Here is a 22,192-nt window from a genome sequence, read left to right on the forward strand (position 1 = left end):
AAAAAGTACAATGGGAATGTCTCTCGCATTAATATTCAGTGTTTACAAAATTATCATTATTTGTCAATATTGTATAAGTTTGCAATTATTCTTTATTTATTTATCTTCTTTTAGGGTTCACCTAATACTGCACACTTTCTTTGGTTGTTGAGGATTTGGGCCAATGACAGATCATTTGTGAGTGTTGGAAAACCACTTTTCTACACATCTATTAAATTTTATAAGACTCTCATCTCGATCTATCACTTAATATCTTACCACTGATTCTGAGTAACACTTGAGTATATGGCAAATAAATTCTCTTCCTGACTCCCGGGCAATAATTCCAAACACATCTAACTTGTTGTTACCCTTCATAAACAAAACAATTTCAATCACTTTCAAAAATAAATTGATGTCAAGTCTATTAAACAGAAAGTCATAAATTTTGAAACTATGCAAAAATCAAAAACACATGTTGAATAACGTTAGCAAGAGAATACATATGAGTTCAAAGAATTTTAGAGCTCATTAAAACTTTATACGGCCATATTTCTGTGTGGGCGTATATAAACAAAGAAAAAGAATACTGTTAAGAAATCACTGAATGTACATGTACACTAACATCAAAAGGGTTACTGTTTCATATAAGGATTAATAATTATTGATTTTGGCAGTCATGCTTGTTTTTTAATTGATTACTTGAGACCCCTAAAATCTTCATGTCAATCTTGTGACAGTGTTATATTTCATGAAGAAATCTGCTATATGACTCAATTTAGATGCTCAACCATTGGCAGGCTAATCAATCAATGGATGACTCTAAAAAAAATTTGAGCAATAATTAGTGTTTGAGTTCGTTTAGTACCGGGTATGGCACTATAACTAGGAGTGTTAGTCTGTCACATTATTTATTGAAGTAGCTTGTTTTAATATGCCATTCTCAAATAAGAAGAAATTTTGTTATCTGAGACACTTTTATAAATGAATGATTGTAAATCTCATTTTAATAGATACATTTTAATCTTGTAATTCTGAATGCAACACTATCAGATCATGACGATAACATGTTTGAATAATGTTTGGACTATCACGTAAATGCACCACAAATCAATTCTCTTAAACACAAAAATTGTAAGCTAGGGTCAGTACAACTCCCACAGCTCTGCGGAAGTCTTAACAATTGCATTAATTCAACAGGGCATTAGTACCAGACCCATCACCAAAAGGTTTTGATGCCATCAGACTAGCATCCTGCGATTAGTCAATCGTTTCCAGAAGATAGGGTCCCCTCGAGATCACCCAAGGACTGGACAGCAAAGTGTGACAACTCCTCAACAAAGCTGACGAATCGCATATTGACATTTTCTTGTACTTCTACTACTGTGAGGGGTCCTGTTGCATTATGATTCTCCAGCACTTACAGTAAAACCAGTCGAGTATTTTCATTGTGTCTCATATACATAATATAAAGACCTACCTGAGAAACAAATGATATATCTTTATATCTTTTTTCAAGAATAGTTAATTTCTTGTCTAAACTGATAAAGGAAAGATCTACAGGTCCTATTTGTAAGAGCATGGTACGATTCACTTCATCTCTAAATTTTGGTATGTGATCATAAAATACATCTTGTGTCTCAGTTTCTTTATTTTCCAGTTGTTCATTGATATCTTCACTGCTATCTAATTTTGATACTGATGATCTTGACTGTCTCTCTGTAACAATGTCACTTACATTCTCTGTTGAGTTCATCATTCTATCTCCACAACTTGATAAATCATCCACACTACTCTCACAGCTATCAGACTGAACTTCTGACAACATTTCTGCTGGGGAAAACTGTGTATCACTATTATGAAGACGAGTTTTTTGACCTATGAGTTCATTTTCTGTAACTGCGACTGTTTCCTCCAAAGTTGCTGGAAGACTGCGCACACTGTTACCACTGAGGTTACGTTGTCGTCTGGCACTTTCTTCCAATTTTTTTAATCGTCTTTCTTCATCTTTAGCATGTAATTTATCAACAAGTTCATCAATATAACCTGTAGGCACTTTCTTGGAACTGAGTTTAGCTCTTCCAACATACATCACCTCATATCGAGCTTTCGACTGATCTATGCCAACCATATTAGATTGTGGATCTGTGGAATGGCTTTCACTCTCCGTATCCTTAACAAAATCCTTGGAAACCACTTGAATAGTATGAAACAATTCTGGTACCTATAATATCAAATTAAAAAGGTATACAATAATTATCTTACAAATGTATAGATATTGGTAAGTAGAATCCATTCATGCATGCTTCCAGTCACTTCTTTTATGTCTAAAGTATACATAATCATAATTCATCACACCAAACTATGGCATTCAATACCATCAAGTTGTTGACCAATGAACGGACGGACAGATGGACGGAGAGATAATGTGGGAAATTTGCTCACTACACTTTATTTCCGAGATTCTATCTGGATTATCGGCCTTATTGTTGTTAAATGTTTTTGAAACTGGCAGACTATCGCCATTCAAGAGACAATTTTTTTGTGTGGGGTGGGGGGGGGGATTTTGAGTGGTGCCTGTATCATTACAGGGTCAGGACTCAGGACTGTACAAAGCAGTGGACACCTGGATCTATTCTCTTCCTTTGAGAAATGTTGTTTATTTCTTGCAAAGCCTATTAGTTTGTCTTGTCTGCAGATTTCTCTTATCAGTTTATTTTGCTTGTAGTTCTGTTCTCCTGCACTTACTAACAGGGTTCCTCCTCGTAAATAAGTAATGGTTGACACCAAATTTGAATATAGTCTTTAGTATTAATAACAAAATGCTCACAGATATGCAGACAGACAGATAAAAAGAAATCATTCAGAAACTTAAACCTTTGTCACAGTCATATATATTTAGGCACTAACTACTACATGTATAGGCATTGAGAAATAGGCACATTAACAATAATATTTATAAAAATAGTAGTCTAAAGCCTAACAATCATTAACTGAATCCACTATCCAATAGATGTTCTACACATTTTCTGTAACATTAACAGTCAGTTGCAGACAAAAATCAGAATTTGAAATCTTTTGAACTTTAAATTAAAGAGTATATAGATAGTGTTTACTATATATACTTTATAACAATTTCACACCAATCTGATTAAATTAATCGATATATTGTGGTTTATGTGTCAGACGCTCTAAAACAATTTTTCAATAATTCAATAACAACCTTAATCCGATAGATTGGTGTGTCACGTCACAGGACACGATGGACACTAATGTTTATTGGCGGTTCAGTTAATATACTGACTGAACTAATTATTATCTAAGCTCCAAATAAGCAAACACTATTTAAGGCAGAAGAATTTTTACGAAGCGAATGGGCAATTTTTATTCATATCACGCTTCAATTAACATTTGACTCTTTAAACTAATCAATATGGTATCGTATAAGATACGTAAATTAAAAGTTAATATAGAATGAATCAAGCTGCACTGGAATTCGACATATTAAGTTTGTATCCTTTTCTCAACATTAGCACTTCCGATATTCCATTGTAAGGCATGTCAGATAAACCTTATTTTAATTCAGTCGGCTGACAAAGATAACAGAACACACATACAGCTGTTTCGACTTCTTTGATGATCTAGCTACAGACTTAACTTGATTACCCAATTAACAATCTTAATCCCTCAGAACAGTCAGGTGCTAATTAATTAATTACTTGTTGAGATTAATTTATTCTAATTAACAGTTATAATAAACTGTATGGAGAAAGTGTAATATGTGACTGTAAAGTTGTAAATAATAAACACAAACATAGGTAACGAATGTATGAAACTTAGTGGAGAGTTTTTGATTCATTCTAAATTATAACCCTGTGACTGGAAATTATGCTGTATGGGAAATGCGAATTATGTCATGTGTGTGATAAGAGGGTTGTGCAATAGCAATTCGTCACCCATCTTGTTTTAATTGGAAGTCTATAATTCATTGTGTATTGTTGGCTTACTCGAATGTTTCATGATAAAAAGGACACGGGGAATGTGGCTAATTACGGCATTTATAAGACATATTTTAAATAGGATCTAATATTAAAGCACTCAAGCTATGCTAATTAATGTAACAGTGTGTCATTTGCATTTTTTGCTAAAAATCAAATTTCTAATGGCTTAATCCATGCTAAATTTAATATTTAACATTCAACAAAATCAAAATATTAACACTAGATATTTTAATAGCACTAAAATGATGTATCAGACGTTTAATCTTATTAGGGGATTGTAGATGGTAATTAAGAAAATGAAATGAAATGGGTTTAACGTCCTACTGTTCTAATGCCACTGTACTAATGAAGTCAGGGTAATTAAGGAATAAACATGGCTAACATGCATTCCAATCACTGTTACTTCACAGGCCTTTGGGGGATTAAGAGTGTTTTCGATATTTGGCAAAGTCATTTTTAGGGGAGGTCTATATTTGTGACTTTGAGTAAATTTAAATAGCTGTAAGTGTATAAAATACACACCGGCTTTAAGTATATATAGTTTTGTTATGCGCTTATTAAGTTTCATCTAATTCGAAGAAAAGTTATGGCCTACAGTACATATTATCATTCACATTTCACATAAATTGTTTAAATGGCATTTAGTAATTGAACTGGAATATATAGGTCACAACTCTATGGAATACAATTACTGCTTATTACTGAGGGATGTTGGGACTAGGGTTCTCTAGTCATTACTTGATAATGACTGTATAATGACTAGAGAAGCCTAGTCGCAATGTCCCTCAGTAATAAGCAGTAATTGTATTGTGACCTGTATATAACATATTTCATATGAATGTTTGACAACTTCACTCCAGATTGCAACTTCACCGCTCAAATAGTGTTAACATAGTACATGTTTCAAAAAAGAATGTAAAATAATGTTTTGCCGGGACTGAATCCATGGGACTGTGCGGTCACTGATCATTTTTTATAAAGACTGTTTTATATGGAGATTAAATTTAGAGTCACACATCACATTTGTAAGTAATTATTTAATAAATTTGTTTTCTTTATTAACCCTTTCAATGCTAGACGTAAATCCACTGCCTGTGCTAGACCCTTTTTTGAGGAAAAAAGGGAGGTTGGAACTGAATGCCAAGCAGTACTTATGGAAGCTTTTATGAAAAATCTTTTTGTCTGTTGGGATGGGCATGAGGTTGGGCTAAGAGGAAAAAATAGAATTTTGGAAATTTGCATAATAATGTAGTCACGTGACGTCATGGCGGCCATTTTGGATTTCTCATTTCACACTAAAGCTAACACGAAAACGAATTTTTCTCCATGAAATACTTAAAAGATATTGTTTTTTTTACTGGATTTTGATAAAGATATATAAAATGAACAAAAATATCAACAGCAGCCATGAGCAATGCCGCCGCGAACACGCGCATCACGTCTCCCGCTGCCATGACCACGTGCGGATTGCAATACCTTGATTTTACTTTCACTTTCACTTTCATCCCCAAGTCCTATATCATTATCAATATAGTCAGTCAATAGATCTACACGTTCGGGAATCAGGAATTACCTACGTATTTTACGATCCAGCAGGCCAGCATTATTATCAACATCAGAATTATTGTCAGAATCTACTGCAGACACAGGGCTATCGTGTTCACATTGGGCTTGTTCATCATGCACGGGAGACATAGCTAGCCATGGGCGGAACGTCGCGCAACAAATCACACACTTCATAATACCAATCACTGTCCTGACTACTATCATTATCAAGTAACTGGAAACGAATTATGTGTATCACCCGCCTCGAAATTGTCCACATGTTGGTCAGCAAGACGTCATTCACGACTTCGTCGAGAGTGCATCGTCTACGTTGTCACAATGCACTCCGCCATTTTACGGTTTGCCGCTCTGAAACACGTGGAAATATTTTCTAGTGTATAGAAAATACAATAGATGGCACTTGCAGTTACGGTACTAATTTTAGCGAGGGCTTTACTGAGTACACGGTAATACCGGGTACGGGCATTTTACCGACATTTTATAATACCCGGTACTACCGGGTATACGCAGTGAAAGGGTTAAGTCTTGGGTAGCCTTCTCGAGTTTTTGTGGTTTGCAGTCCCACCAGGCTGGAATACATAGTTGTTTTGTTTGGATGGAGTCAATGGCAATCCATTATTAATCCATTAATCCATCAGGAAAGCCACTGTAGATTTTTTTTAAAAAAAGGCCAGTGGCCACCCCAGTCCCCGGATCTGAATCTGATCAATTGTGCAATCTTGAACAGTGGTTTGAAAAAGGTTTATCAAGGACAGGGGCGTCGGAACCTGGGTACCAGGGTATACAAATGGTACCCTGCCCTTTTCTGGGGTATACATGTATACCCATGATGATGCCTTAATGATGAAAATTTTCAACCTTTTTACAAGTCTATTCATTTTTAAATGATAGATATGTAATTGATCTCTGGTCGGTCGCACTCTCATTATCAGCTATCAGTGCATGCCTTGGCCACATGTCTCTAAATCTACTGTCTCGTTCAAAAAGCTTATTCTATTTTCTTGATGAAGATTGGTGTATTGAATGTCAAATTAAAAAGAATTTTTTATGAGATGAATTGCTCATGATACGAAAATTGTAATTAATCAGGCTTTTGTCTCTTTCATTATCATGTATTTTAAAGGGTTTTATGTTGGAATTTGGAATGCTAGCGGAGCTCTAAACAGCATTCTCAGAATTGACAAATTTCAAAATTTTCTAGAGGCCCGGGGAAAAGAGACACCCCCCCCCCCCCCAGGACCCTCCACCCCTATCTTTTGGTACCCTAGTCCTAGCGCCATTCCGGCGCCCCTGATCAAGGACACATCAAACCATTTATGGAAAATGAACTGAAGGAAACAATATGGGCACAATATGCAGAAATAAGCTTAGAAGAAATAAGGTATTTGATTTCTGGGTGGAAAAGGTTCTTATGTGCTGTCTACGATGCAGAACATATTGACCATTTGTTTATGTAAACTGAAGTTAGTGTCATATGACTTCTCAGTCAGCAAAACATGATTTGACCTTCTGTTTTTAAAACTTGTACTATGTTAACATTATCTGAGCGGTGGACCTGCCTTTTGGAGTAAAGTTGTTAACCATCCATATTAAACAACTTGTGAAATGTTATTGTTAATGATATATATAGTCTAGGTACAACACTTTCTGAATTATTCCACTTTATATAGTGTACTCGTTTTTCTGGAACACCCAATATATCTTAAGTTTCATGTAAATCAAACAACATTTTGATTAAAAGGCAGGGGCCATAGCATAACCCAGGAAATGACATAACAATGTGCACTTCTAGAGGGTCAACAAACTTTGTACACACAACATATTCCACATTTTGCGTACAAGACAGGGGACACAAACCAAGAAGTTGCATTCTGATACACATCAAAATATATGTATTACATACTTTGCCACTATTTGCGTGAAGGAGTGGATCAATTTGAACGGAAAGTTAATGTCGAACACATTCTAGATACAACAATATATCCCTGTATGCAGAAAATGAAACATGTGAATAGACAATGTATCAATTAAAATAGTGAAGTGTGTACTCAAGATATGAGATGTTTAAAATCAGTATGACCACATGATAATCATATGATATTATAAATAGCTAACAATAGGTCAAACCGTATTAAGTAGCTAAGTCGATAACTTAATATCATCCAAAGTCTTTGAAACACAAATTATTTGTCAATTCAAATCAACATTGATGTTGTAATCTTATAATATTTAAGACAAAATAAACATTTCACCATTGGTACTCGAATCATGTACCATAATGCGTTTCAGCGCCATTTGTAACAAGGGACTTGAAGAACGAGGCTAAACATATTCCACAAGTCACGTCAAACGGTGATGTCATATTCTTATCTGGAGAGCATGCACAATAAATAATATCGGTGTAGACTGGAATAATCAGACGCTAAAGATTGCCATTCGATTGAGACTTCGGACGTATTTCGCCGAACATAACTGATTTGAAATTAGAGTAAAAACAGAAACGATTGAATGTAAATCATATACATTCATATTACATTATTATATGCTTTGCGACCCATTTGTGTCAATTTCTAGGTCCCAAATATTAGCGATTTAGCTCTTTTAAATTACGTGTACACAAAAGAAAGCAATTTTATTGCTAAATATAATTCAAGCTTGAATGCCAAGGGATGATTATTATAACATTTTGATTAATTAATGATTAATTTTCATGTTTTATTGTTATTTCGTTTTAGTTTTTATATTTAAATTTGTCATTTTCCTCTGTTATGACGCAGCGCTATTGTAACAGCATAGCAACGAAATAAAATGGCCTGACGATTTGTTTTAACATGATGAAAGCACTAGTCAGAAATTGAAGTTTAAATGGGTTTTTTTCTCAAATATTTCGATTTTACTTGTATATAACGAGAGAGAGTCCGCAGCCATAAGGCGAAAGAAAACAATACCTGTGTTTTCGTTTATGGTTACCAAACTAAACGTATTTTTTTAAGTTAAAATCTTATTTCCCTGGTCCTATAAATCAGTCTTGCCATGGTTTTCTGCAGACTTTGAAATTCTGGTATTTACAACAATACAAATCAACATTATTTTCCAGAATCTTAAGTTAGAAATACATTATAGTATTTAAAATGACATGAGAAAGGCTTAGGATTGCATGTGTCAATATAGGTCTTTAAAAAATTAATTTATTATTTCAGTTAGTTCTATCCAGCCTTACCCCACAAACCCCACAAAAATAAAATAAACAAGATTTTCAAACAGACCAACCCTTTTTTTGTGGCCATGTAACCATAGACACAGGTATCTTTTGTTTTGCCTAAAAAGCATAGACAAATTTTGGTTGTTTTTTTTAATAAAGGTTACCCCCTTCCCGAGTAGATGGGTCATAGTGCCCGATATCCAGAACGGGAATTCTTAGGTTGCAGGTTACCCGGTTTAATGGGTAGGACTATGTGAAAAGGTCGTGTTAATCTCACTTTTGCGGAAAATGTTCATCTCTTGGGTAAGTATACTGTTTACCAACTCATTCATAAAAACGTAACTTAAGAATGGCCAGTGGTATTGGTACTTAAAGTAGCTAAGTCTCTAACTCAATATCATCCAAACTCTTTAACATCAGGGGTCATATCCACAAAGTTACGGTCCGATGCATGCCAATTTCAAAAGGAACTGAGATCTTTGGGAGAAGTAAGTTTTTACGTTAGATGCTATAAAAGATGTTTTTAATCACTCCTACTACTGGTGTCACCTTATTATGTTTATTATGACTTGGATCCCATCTAAGTTTATGTTATTCAACCAGTTTTGGATTCCTCTCTCTTTATATTTATTTGGATTCACATGAAACTGTGGGCATATAAAAGTATAGTAGGGTAAATATTCTACTCAACAAATGAATGATATCATGGCTGACAACCCACATGGTTTACATAATAAGGAGCCTTTAAAAGTGGTAAACCAGTAAACTTCTGATGTGAACTCTTCATGTATATTTTTAAGTTTTTACTGCTTTTTGGAGAAAAACAGTGTGTAAAATATGAGTTTTTGTGAAATTCCATTTCAACTTATGTTTCAAGATTTCTATCAAAACTAATTATAGTGTTTGATAAATGCCCATTATCTCCTGGGCACACAAAAGACACTCCTGTTGTCGCAGCAGAATTTCTTAGGTTTTGTAACAAAATGGCAACCATGGCAACAGTAGGTAGACTCTCTCTATATATGACCCTGATAGTAGTACCTGATAGTATTTAATACTAGAAGAGCACTGGGCACCCACGATTATAGACAATAGTACTAATGGGATAATCCATCAATATACATTACATAATCAAGGCCCCAAGTAGTCACCTCAGTAAAAAAAATGAATGACTGTCACTTGACTTAAATTATTATTTATTGTTTATTTTTACCAAGTACCCTCTAGTATATTAGAGGAAAGATTGTAGATTAAAAGGCAGTTGACCACAGGCAGCAAAAAGGACACTGAAGGGCAGGTCTCTGATAAGTTATTTCTTAGATGCTGTTCCTTATTAAGTTACCTAGCTTGTTGGTCATTATTGTATATATATTACTATTGTTATAAGATTTGTCCAAGAATATAGACGTATACAGAGAAGAAATGAGTTGTTAATTTTTGTGTTCAATCTTACACCCCCAACTAGATTGAACATACAACCTATTGTCTAAGGTGGACTAATAAGCAGATCAATAAATCCCGGATGATAGTGCGAACAAATCAGATTGGATTTATTATTGTTTTTACATAAATTTTACATAAAGATTACATCCAGTAAATTATGACATTGCAAGCCTTACCTGTCCCAAGTCTTGTAATTTTTTACGATGAAACAATCTTTTAAGTAAACTTTTTTCGCCTTTGTGGATATGCATACTGATGAACTCTGTAGCCTACTCACTAAATGTATTACAAAATTGCTGAAAGACTATAAGAGTCCTGTGGTATATGGCGTCTCATGATCAACCATCCTATATGATAATAAGTGATATAACTGATCTCATCAAGTCCGGCTGAATTATGTCATCATATCGATAGGAAATAAACTGATGAAGATAACAACCACTGTCAATATAATATATACCAAGGTTATCTATAATTATTTATACAGCAGCATAATAACCACTCCTAATACTACGTTCTCCTATTCTTAACAGAGCATAGCAATGTTTTCATAAACAAGTTGAAAATTAAATTGTGAGAAGGCAGATAAGTAAAAATAAGCTATTAAACTAGATGTAGACGATCCAATGCTTCATTAGAACTTCTCTTGAAATATTTCAACAGATATTCAGAAATATCAGTTAATCAAAACACAGGTTGCCAGACAATAGACCATACGTCCACCACAGCAGTCCACAACAGTTGTTGCATATTCTAGTAGGTAATGGGAGCTTTTAGTTACAAGAAATTAAAAATTGATCAAGAGTATAAAGTTTATACTATAAACCTATTAAGTAATCATCAGAAATAATTAAAATTTGATTGACTTCTAGTTGTTGTTCGTGGTGTTTAACGTCTGCTACCACCCAGGGTGATATCGCAGACAAGGTGTCTTAATCTTATTATCTTAGAGCATGTGCAGGGATCTTTCCTGTGGGAGGAAACCAGAGGTTGTGAAGGCACCCCTATCTCCAAGCTCACACCAGGGATCGAACCAAGCTAGAGCCTGAAGCGCGACACTCTACATAACTAGGACATCCCAACCCCTCTGACTTCTAGTTCATCCTAATTTATTATATAACACGTACCAGTAATCAGAACAAACACTGTGTATCAATCAGAAAATCACTTGATCCAGGACAATAACTTCAAAGGAATTCTAGGCTTCTTCATCTCATGACCATATACACTAAAGGCACTCACTCTAAAGATAACTTTACCCTCTAGTGGGCCTCTAGTGATCGGGGGTATAATTATCTGAAATCACTGAACACTGAGTAAAAATACCTTTAACCTATAGAGCATCAACAAGATTTGTCAAAGTGATCAAGGAATAAACACCTTGTATAAATTTTCAGTCTCTAGAGCCTCTAGAGCGTCCACAAGATTTTTTGAAGTGATCAAGGGCCATAACTCTAGCAGTAATTATTGGAAATCAATGAAAATCAATTGGTTTATTCGTCTCATGAGATTAAACATGGACAGATGGATGGACAGGGGTGACGTCCATATATAAAGATAGGTTGCCAGATAACGAAACATATACGCCCACACCAGCTAAATTGTCTAAGCGGTCGACAAGGGTTGTCTCATATCTATTCTTTTGTAGGTAATTTGTAGCATTTACAAGACAATTTCATACAGATCAGGTTATAAGTTTCTTCGTTTGAGGGTTCACAAGGTTCTACAAACTGAAACAAGGGCCTTAACTCTGGATGTAATGTACAGAAACTGTTGAAATTCAACAGGATTTTTTGTTTTACTAATTTAAATAATGCATTATAAATTTCATACAGATCGGATGATAACTTTTGTCATTCAAACATTCACAGGGTTCTATAAAGTAAACCAAGGGCCATAACTCTAGAAGTAATTGACAGAAATTGCTGAAATTCAAAAGGCTACTTCGTTTCACTAATTTAAATGATGCATATAAATTTCATACAGATTGAATGATAACTTTTGTCTTTTGTTGTTAGAGTATTCACAAGGTTCACCAAAGTGAAACAAGGGCAATTACTCGAGAAAAAATTAACAGAAATTATTGAAATTAAATAGGCCTCTTCATCTAACTGGTGTAAACAACATATATTAATTTCAAAACAATCAGATGATAAATGTAGTCTGTAGAGTGTTCACAAGAAGTTTTTGAGGATGGAACGATGGCAATATGCGACCACATTTCCATGTGGGCATAAAAAAAGTTTCTGGAGGGTTTACTGGTTTTAAAATAGCAAGCAAAAACTGTAACTGGTTGAGTCTTTACTTGATTTAGTGACTGGGGTAATAACTTAGATACAAAATAATGTACGACTTGATGGCTTCTTCCTGAGAGGGGCATTAGGTAAGATTAGATAAAGAGCTCACAGTTCTCGCTCTAACAGTTAAAAAATACATAACAAAAAGGGAATACATGTATGTTGAAATTTTCAGTCAAATTACTTCACTCTGAGCCTAGATATCGGGGTTACAAAAACAGTGACAGTGTAGCCTCAATTGTCAATGCTACTGTTGTTACGATAATATTAATAAACTAAGTCTTGATTATCCATTTTTACGGTTATTTCATCAACCACAATTCGTATTCAAATCTACTAAATATTGAAAAAATCTGATGGCATCAGTCAATTATGGTCATGGTAAGTTAATTAATTAATGTCGAATTAATAATTTATATAACATTTAAGGCCTAAAGAAATACCTGCAATAGGCTGATTGAGCTCTTGCATACATGTAATGCCTGCTTAAGAATCTAAAAAATTCTGACCGAAGGATGTTTACACAAATTTTCAGAGATATTCTAATGGGTACATGTACATGTAACTTAGAATTTCAAGAGGTACATGTATCCTACTTTTAACTTCAAAACAATCAAGTCAAAAACATTTTGTTGCAAAACTCTGAACAGTGTAGCTTTACAAAGCAATAATTATAGAAATTTTATGCACAATTGACATTAACATCATTCTTCCTCCTAATATCACTAGCTCAACAATCTAAGTAAGTTTAGAAAAAGAGTTTTAAAAACAAACTCTGACCTGCCCTAGAGTGTTTACAAGATTTCATAGACTGAGCCAATAACTGCACATAAAATTGATGCATAATAACTCTTCGAATTTTCGGTCGGATTCCTCCTTATAAATAGCCCAACATTCAAAGCCAAACATGTGTCTCAAAAACTCAGACCCATAGAGCTTACAAATTTTTCTTTTCTTTTTAAAATCATTGATTTAATCTTTTTCTTCAAAATGTTTACAATACACTGAATCAAATATTTATATATTTCATAAAATTAACATGAATAACCTTACTTTAACCTTATTTTTGTCTTTAATTATGCCTACAAGCCATAAGACAAGAGCTTGAGGCACAGCTCAACAGAAGCTCAAGTACAAATGTGGAATTCATTGATTTTTCAAATCTATATTGTTGACCTTTAAAGATACTTTCCCACAACAGTATTTATCGGGTGGTTATTTCCATTAAGAGTATGGCAAATTTTGGTATGTATCAAAAGTAGAAACATCCAATCTTACTAGAAAAATACCGGATTCCCCGAAAAACACCCATGGAGCACATACAGGACAAAAATGTAAGGGTTCTGTTTCCCTAACCGACAGAGAGAGAGAAATGGGATTTAACGTCCACTCGACAAAAACTAGGTCATTTCAGAACTAACATGTGGTTAATTTTTTTTTCAATAATTTGCTTGTGCGTGGGTGTCTTTAGCAGTGGGAGGAAACCAGAGGACCCACGAGATTGGACAGGCGACCCTACTTGTCACGTACAACCGGGGAATTGAAACCTGGCCAGTTGACTCAATGACAGACCTTATGTTACAGAGCGCACACGCTAATCATTCGGCCATCCAAATTCCCCCTCCCTTAACTGACAACCCGACGATTAGGGATGTCTGCTTGAGTGACATCAAAGGATGCACACAAAGATTGTCTTATTTCCCAGCATTTATAAACTTGATGGTAAGCTTTAACGTACAACAATTTCTGAGATAAAAACCACAGAAAAAGACATGGGCAGTGGATAATCAGAGAATCTAATTATGCTTCGATATTTATAATAAATGGACATTGATTTAAGACATCATCATCTTGTAAATGAATTCTCCTCGGCATCAAACCCGTTGCTAGGTACTGCGTCAGCCAAGTCATATGACACAAACATGAAGTTTTTAATAAATTTTTTATAGCAGGGATTCTCCCTCACGAATACAATGTTTTGAGAAGGACTTGAAGCAAAATTTTGATAGATTAAAGATACATTATGCGAGAGCTAAATCTGCCTATTGCAGCGTCTTTCTTTAGGCCTGAAATGTTATCTAAATCATGAATTAGACATTAATTAACTTATCCAGACCATAATCAACTCTCGATGCCATCACTAGTCTGCGATATTTAGCGGATTGGAATACATTTTTTGAAAAATAATTAAAACGTAAAAATGGATAATCAAGACTTTTTTTTTTCATCGTACCGACTTTAGCAATGATGATCAAGACTAACGTAAAATTCAAAAGCTAATATCTTGGTTGAGAGAGGAGCAATTTGACTGAAATTTTCAGCATATTCTATTTACGTTATCTATTTTTTAACTATTATAAAGAGAATGTCAACTCTTTATCTAATCTCCCATAATGCCCCTTTAATTAGTTTGAATATGTTTTTAGTCCAAATACAGTGCACTCTGTCACATCCGACCTTTCTGCACATTCAAAATTTTATTACATAATTTTTATTTCATTTAACATGCGTAGGCATTTTAAATAGGTCAAGTCTGTCGTTAATTTATCTTCTTCGCCGTCTTCAGTTGATCGCACTCTTGTCTTTGCTATCACGTGTTCATTGATAATGGGCGTATTCGATTGAACGTTCCGGAATTGAATTCTCTCTATCCCAAAAGTAGCGACAATCGAGTGAACATGGGTACTTCGGACTACAACGCATGCGTCGACTGGATATATAAATATCTCATCCAACCATGCAGCCGAAACCTGTTCGTCGTGTTTAATTACGTCACAATTCTACTCACACCACCTCCGTCGTCGGGACTGAGAGAACTGTGACAGGACTGAATTCCGCGTCACTCGATTGCAATTCTGTCAATTCGGGACGTTCCGGACTGTGACTCGAGCATCCCAGGTCGTCGGCACACGGTGCGAAGAGATCCGTAGGGTTACCAAACTTATAGGTTATTCAGGTTCAATCGGCATGCGCAACGAATGTTTCCAACAGGTGCTAGGAATATTTTTACGACTGTGAATTCGGGGGGAAAATTCGTGGATATTCTTGAGTATTTGTCACAACTGTCGTACAAGAGATTACAATTATCAAAGTAATCAACAAAGACCCATGGTAGCGAGTTTTAATCTCACAGATAATTGATTGGTGATTACTTGTTAATCTTTTGTGGCTTCACACCCATCCAGTTTTAATCTCACGGATAATTGATCGGTAAGTGTTTGCTTCACACCCACCGATTGAAGGCCGGATTATACGGTGTCGATTCAATGGAAATCGTATGACGGGGCAGCTGATTGATGTCGTACTCCGGAACGTACAGAGGTCGAATTACCCAGAGATTTTTTGGCTGAAGTAATAAGGAAATAAATCGGGACATGAAAATAGTGTCGGATGTAACAGAGTGCCGGAGTGATCAGAAGTCGAATGTGACAGAGTGCACTGTACATGTTTGTATGCGGGAAGGTATCTTTAACAAAATATCAAATGTTACTCAAAATCTACATATTTTCATATGAAATAAAGCATTTTATAAATGTCTACATTATGATTATTGTCTTATTGCACTTCACTAGAAGCGTCAGTTACATGTATTTCTATAGCACTACACTACAAGTGAGAGTTACATGTATTTGGACAGGCAACCCTACTCATTGTCACGTACAAGCTGGGAATCAAATCCACACCACTGGACTCAATGACAGACCTTATGATCTAAAGTGCACACGTTAAACCATTAGCCCCCCCCCCCCCCACACACACACACACACACACCTTCTTTTTTCTCAAATAGCAAAATGGCAAATATTTAGTGACATACCTCGAATTGTCGTTCCTTTTGCATTCTTCGTTGAGCCATAACGCCTTGAAGTTATTAGGCGGATTTTACAGGTATATTTAATGCATAGGCAATCTCTTTTTTGAAACTTTTATATTTCATTTTATTCTGTTTCTCAAAATAACTAAATATTGCTTGATACATTGCTTGAGATCTCACATATTTTTCATCATGAAATTGTGCAGATCATGAAATGAAATGAAATGAGGTTTAACTGTTCTGCTCCGACCGGGCTAATGAAGACGGGCATATGCCATATCGTGTGCTATAAAGGGCATTTTACCCGAGCAGCGGCACTATGCCCTACTTTTATATCGAATTCCAACTGCCAAGGGACCTTTTCCATGCATTCCAGTGTATATACTGGACCTCCGTTCTGCACCACTGACAAGGGGAAACCACGTCGGAAAATCCAGATGAACTTTCTCAGCCAATGCATTTTGACCTGACCATAATAAGAGAGACCATCCAAAAACTATGCGGTGATGTCCAGTATGTAATTGTATTTATTTTAATCTGATTACGGTACATAACCTTGATTTAAAGGAGCTAAATCGCTAACATTTGGGACCTAGAAATTCACAAAAGTGGGTCGCAACGCATATAATACTGTAATATGAATGTATATAAACTGATTTACATTTAATGGTTTCCGTTTTTACTCCAATTTCAAATCAGTTATGTTCGGCGAAATAAGTCATCTATCTCAATCGAGTGCAAATTTTTAGCGTCTACATGTAGTTATTCTAGTCTACATAACTCCATTTGATTTGGTGCAATGTGTCTAGCCTCGTCCCTCAATACAACTGGGGCTGAAGCGCATTATGGTACACGATTCGTGTACCAATGTTAAAAAAATTATTTTATCTTAAATATCGGATATCAGAGGCTCATCTTTTCCCGGTAAGTTTACATCATCAATGTTGATTTAAATTGACCAATAATTCGTGTTTTCGATGTCGAAGATTTTGGAGGATTTTGAGTTACGGACTTAGGTCCTTTAAGAAGTGTATAATATGCATAACTTGTGTAGAATCCGCGGCCAACAGGAATATTAAAACAATGGATCGAGGAATCCGATACGGAAGTGTTCTTCACTAGATAAATATTAAAGTAGATAAAAAAAAAGACACTAACACTGTTTTCATCATCAGATATTGTTAGACCAACGTTTCGAAGAGGTACCCTCTTCTTCTTCAAGGTATTAAATAAAACATTTAAAAATAATCTCTAACTAACTCTACGGAAACAGAAATGACATCATAGAGAACTATGACGAAGACTGTGGAACCAAGAGCACGTGAAAAATATATACTACATTTTACAACATGTCATTCATTTCGGGAGTCAGTCTTTTTTCGTCACGCTTATCCAGACATAATAAATGCATGGAAATATTTGTTATGCGTCTGGAAAGATTGATTACTATGTTGTGTGTCTTCACTCGTTTCTCTATTGCCTAGTCTGGTCATAATATTCATGATTTTCGATGTGAAATAACTTTTACAATGATCAAAACAATGCTTGAATTAGTAATTAGTTGGAAGCTGCCGATTTGCAAAACTGAAAGTTTGGCATTCAAAGCAGTTTCTGCACAATAAAACATAATGAATCAATAACAATTTATTTACATGCATTTTCAATTAATTATGTATGATTTTAAACTCATGACGGCTATATATGTGACATTGACTAAGACAAAATTACACCCAGTTCATCATTGCCGTGGGGTAATTCAGACCACATGACATCAACATGAAATATGTCGTCTGGAATTTGCTTAGCACCTGTAAATCTTCGTAAATGCTTGGTGTCGAAAATTCCATCCACAATACAATTCATGTCGTGTGACACCAGTAACTTGCAAGTTATGCGCAAAAAATGAATAAAAAAAAATAATATTTTCCAAAATAGCAATAACCGCCAAAATTTAATAACTGCCGTAGGCTACTGTAAATACACGTAGGCTATTATGGTAAATAAAAGAAAAGTGTTACATTTAATTAATAAGCTTAATTATTGAGTATTCATGATAAATTGTAACTGCACCTCAAATGACCAAAACTGCTAATCAAAACTGCTAATAATATTTTTATTTGATTAGTGAAATTTATTAAATCTGCTTCGCAATGCTAACCAATCGTCGACATTTATTTTGTTCCCGGACATGTATCGGTACTGTATTTGGAGCAAGTGGGTTTTGTTTATGTTGAAGTGAAGAGTTGTCCTTGAATTTACTCGGAATTATGCATTTCAACAACAACAGTGACACAGTTTGATATTATAAGAGCTGCTATGTATACTTACAACTGACTCTTTATTTGCAATGAAGACGTGGCATTCAAAATCATTGTTCAGTTGTTGCCTTCTTAAATAGGCAAAACATCTTGGATCTTGATGCAATTTGGCAAATCTTGTCAGATCTTTTAATTTGTGATCAAAGAGGTCTTGAAGACCTTCAGCATCGCATGCTGTACATTTCAGGTTATGTGACAGAACTTGAAGCGTTACTTCTCGAGATCCATATTTTCTTCTTCGGATCTCTGTCATAACCCATGGCTGCACACTTTGTGTATATCTTCTGTCCATTACAGATGACCCCATGTAAATCACCTCGAACACTCTTTTAACATTTGGATGCGTTGATCCGTGACTGTGTGAAACGGTCTTCAAATTAGCCGAAGTGTGGCTGTGTACCTCATTCTTTGACTCCATCCTGCCTTCCTGGACCCTATGATTGCCCGAAAAGTACTTTAACTCAGACTAAACAGAAGTCGAAAATAAATGTCATTGCGTAAGTTATTCTACGTAACTTTTTCCTTGTCGGTGTTACACTTTTAATGTGTGCACATCAAAACGAGAGGAAAGGTGTGAGGTGTCGTTTGAAGGCAATTCATAAAGTCATAAAGCAGACGAATAGCAAAGGCCAAAGGCACGACCGCAATCAGTCTTACAAGCTGTTTTCCAAAAAAACATTCCGTTAATTTATTTTGACAGCACAATGAAAGGTATGAAAATATTTACACGAACAAAGGCATTGGCAAGTTCCATTCGGCGATGCAATATAGCAGTCCATATATAAACAGAATCGCAGGATATTCAACCTAACCTGTTTACTCTTTTACAAGGCCGCCATTGATGTTGTGTGACGTCATACTGTACTAATTAAATCGAAAGAATCTTTAAAAATAATACTGTAGGCCTTGAGGGTTATTTTCTAAGACTAACGTGTGAACATAAATCTTAACGACTCTTTTCATGACAATGTATATAATCGTTCATAATTTACACAGCGAACGATTGCAATAACTTTAATATTCGATGAACCGGAAGTAAATAGAAGACTGCGAGGGGTCACGACCGAACACAAATTGGCAGGCAATAGACTATTATCAAACCAGTTGACATTAACACAGCCAATAACACAACTTGCTCCAAGTTACTGGTCATACGTCCCGGTTTTGGGGGTTCTTTTTGTCTCATATATATATATGCCTTAATGTACCGGTTTTTAATCAGTTTTTTTTTTTCATTTGAAAATAATAACACAAAACACATAAGGGTATCAAAATCAAAAAACAGTGTGATTGGTTTTATTTGTTTGTGAAAGATCGTCAAAACATGTACGTCGCAAAAAAAAAAAAACAAAAAAAAAACAGGCTATTCAAAAACAGGCGTGGATATAAATTACGAACTGGCTCCTACAAATACTAATTTATGTGACAAACCGATATAATGTGCCCCACAGCATATATTTTAAGTGCAACTACCATCACAAAATGGCCGAAGGCGCATCACCCAGGCAGGGGCGTAAATTCCGGGGGGGGGGGGGCTGTTATCTAACTTAAAACATAGCACGGATGGAGATACAAATAATGGGTAGTTTTCTAAAAGAACAAGCCATATAAATAATGGATATATTCTTAAAACAGCATGCAAATAAATGCATATAACCAAACCAAACATTCCAGTCATAATGCAAGCATACATAGACAGTCCAAAATATTCTTCAAGTGGAGACGGCATATTTATAAAACAGTCGAAAACAAATATTAATGGATGAGAATATTTGTGATAAGCATTTGGGTACTGATTACATTTGGTAAGATGATATGAAACATAATAGCCGTAGAAATTGTGATGTTTTTAATATGGGGAATAATAGCCGTCAAAGTTGTGATGGAAAGGATACTCACGAAAATGATTTAGATATTGATAATATTCTTAGTACTGTGGTTAATGTGGATGGTACTAGCCGTCCAAATTTTGATTTGAAATTTAATATATACTCTGATATATGTGACAGTAACACTGGATCAAAGGCACACACCAATTCACGAAATTCGAACTCAACCGTCATTATGGTGATATAGGTTTCACAAGCTAAAAACGCATTTTTGTGTTCAATCAGGGGCCATAATCCAGAAGTTACAGCCCAATATGCGCCAATATCGCAAGGTTTAGGTACTGTTCAGTTTCAACAAAATGGGATAAAAAAAATTGTGACCTCTAGAGTACGGTACCATACAGTGACAACCATAATCCATGCAGTTATGGTCCCATTCCCGCCAATATCGAAAGGAACTGGGATCTTTGGGATATAAACCTATATTTCAAGTTATGACCTGTAGAGTGTCCACAAATAAAATGTGAACGGACGTCCGGACGGACATAGGCGACAAACACAGATGTGAACGGACGGACGTCCAGATGGACATAGGCGACGTCAATATACGTCCACATGAAAATGTGGTCGTATAAAAACGTGTCATCGATCAAGTGCCGAACAAATTCACGGACAACAAAATAGATAATATGGAAACAGTCAATTCTACACATGGACAAACACGTGAAATCAACATTCGGTCATCTGACATTTCGAAATCTATGAATTTTTAAAGTTACTTCATGTACTGTAATTTAATTTGTTCAGAGAATAAATTATCCCAAAATACATGTTCATTTTTCAGATAAGTGTCTATTATTGGTAAAACTCTCCATTATTTTCAATAAATAATTGACAGTTTTATAAATAATAGACAATTGTTTAAGAAAAGCGTACATTCTCCTATATACTGGTTAAAAATGAAATGAAATGAAATGATATGGGGTTTAACATCCTACTGTTTTGCTCCTAAACTGGGCTAATGAAGACGGGTATACGCCAGTTTGCTATATATGGGGGGGGGGGGCGGGCGGGCAGTGGCGCTACGGTCTACTCTTATATCGAATTCCAATTGCCAAGGGATCTTTTACGTGCCAATTTTTACACGGGGCCTCGGTTTTTCGTCCCATCCGAACGACTAGACAGCTGTCCTTGTCAGGCCCTCCGTCCTGCATGCATCACTGACAAGTAGAACCACGCCGGAAAATCTAGATGAACTTTATTGGCCAATGCAGGGATGGAACACCCGACCTCTAGGCTAGCGAGCCAGCGTCTCACCCACTTATACTGGTTAAAAACATCAAAGGGTGGCGTCATATCTGTTTTAATTAAAGAGACACATCAAAGTTTATTACTAGAAGGTTTAACTTTAGTTACTTTATTTATTGTGAATATTTTTAACCATAATAGTAAGTTCTTAATTGTAAATATCGTCTTCCATAAGAATATTTCAAATTTCGTATAAGTTTCAATTTTGTTGAGATACCTCTTACCTTCGTTAAACACATGTGTCATCAGATAGAAAGTAACTTGCAATAAAATAAAATTTGAACATTTGATATAACGTATAGCATTATCTGTCAGTTTTTGTATGTGTACTGTAGGCTGTTGCCTTATAGTTATAAAAAATAAACTGTTTGTCTGTTTGATAGAGACTAGGTTAGTTAATTATCTACGTAAATCGAAGAAATCTAAAGTGTAAAA

At 35.3% G+C, this 22,192-nt stretch overlaps 1 protein-coding gene across 2 annotated transcripts in view; it reads right to left on the bottom strand.

Moving 5' to 3' along the window:
• The window catches only part of LOC126829623 (TBC1 domain family member 1), a 58,278-nt gene extending 38,795 nt beyond the window's left edge, over positions 1-19,483 (bottom strand). The window contains exons 1-3 of one of the 2 annotated variants that reach the window (XM_050559590.2): positions 18,631-19,483; positions 1,460-2,203; positions 259-351 (exon numbers count right to left, since the gene is read on the bottom strand). In XM_050559590.2, the coding sequence (XP_050415547.2) occupies positions 259-351; positions 1,460-2,203; positions 18,631-19,038 (1,245 nt within the window). In that variant the 5' untranslated portion in view covers positions 19,039-19,483. Of the gene's footprint in view, positions 1-258; positions 352-1,459; positions 2,204-10,367; positions 10,507-18,630 lie in introns of those variants that run through there. The other variant, XM_050559591.2, reaches the window with a different exon arrangement.
• Positions 19,484-22,192: the final 2,709 nt, after the last annotated feature.

Source organism: Patella vulgata, chromosome 8 (assembly GCF_932274485.2).
Source record: "Patella vulgata chromosome 8, xgPatVulg1.2, whole genome shotgun sequence".
Classification (NCBI taxonomy): Eukaryota; Metazoa; Mollusca; class Gastropoda; family Patellidae; genus Patella; species Patella vulgata.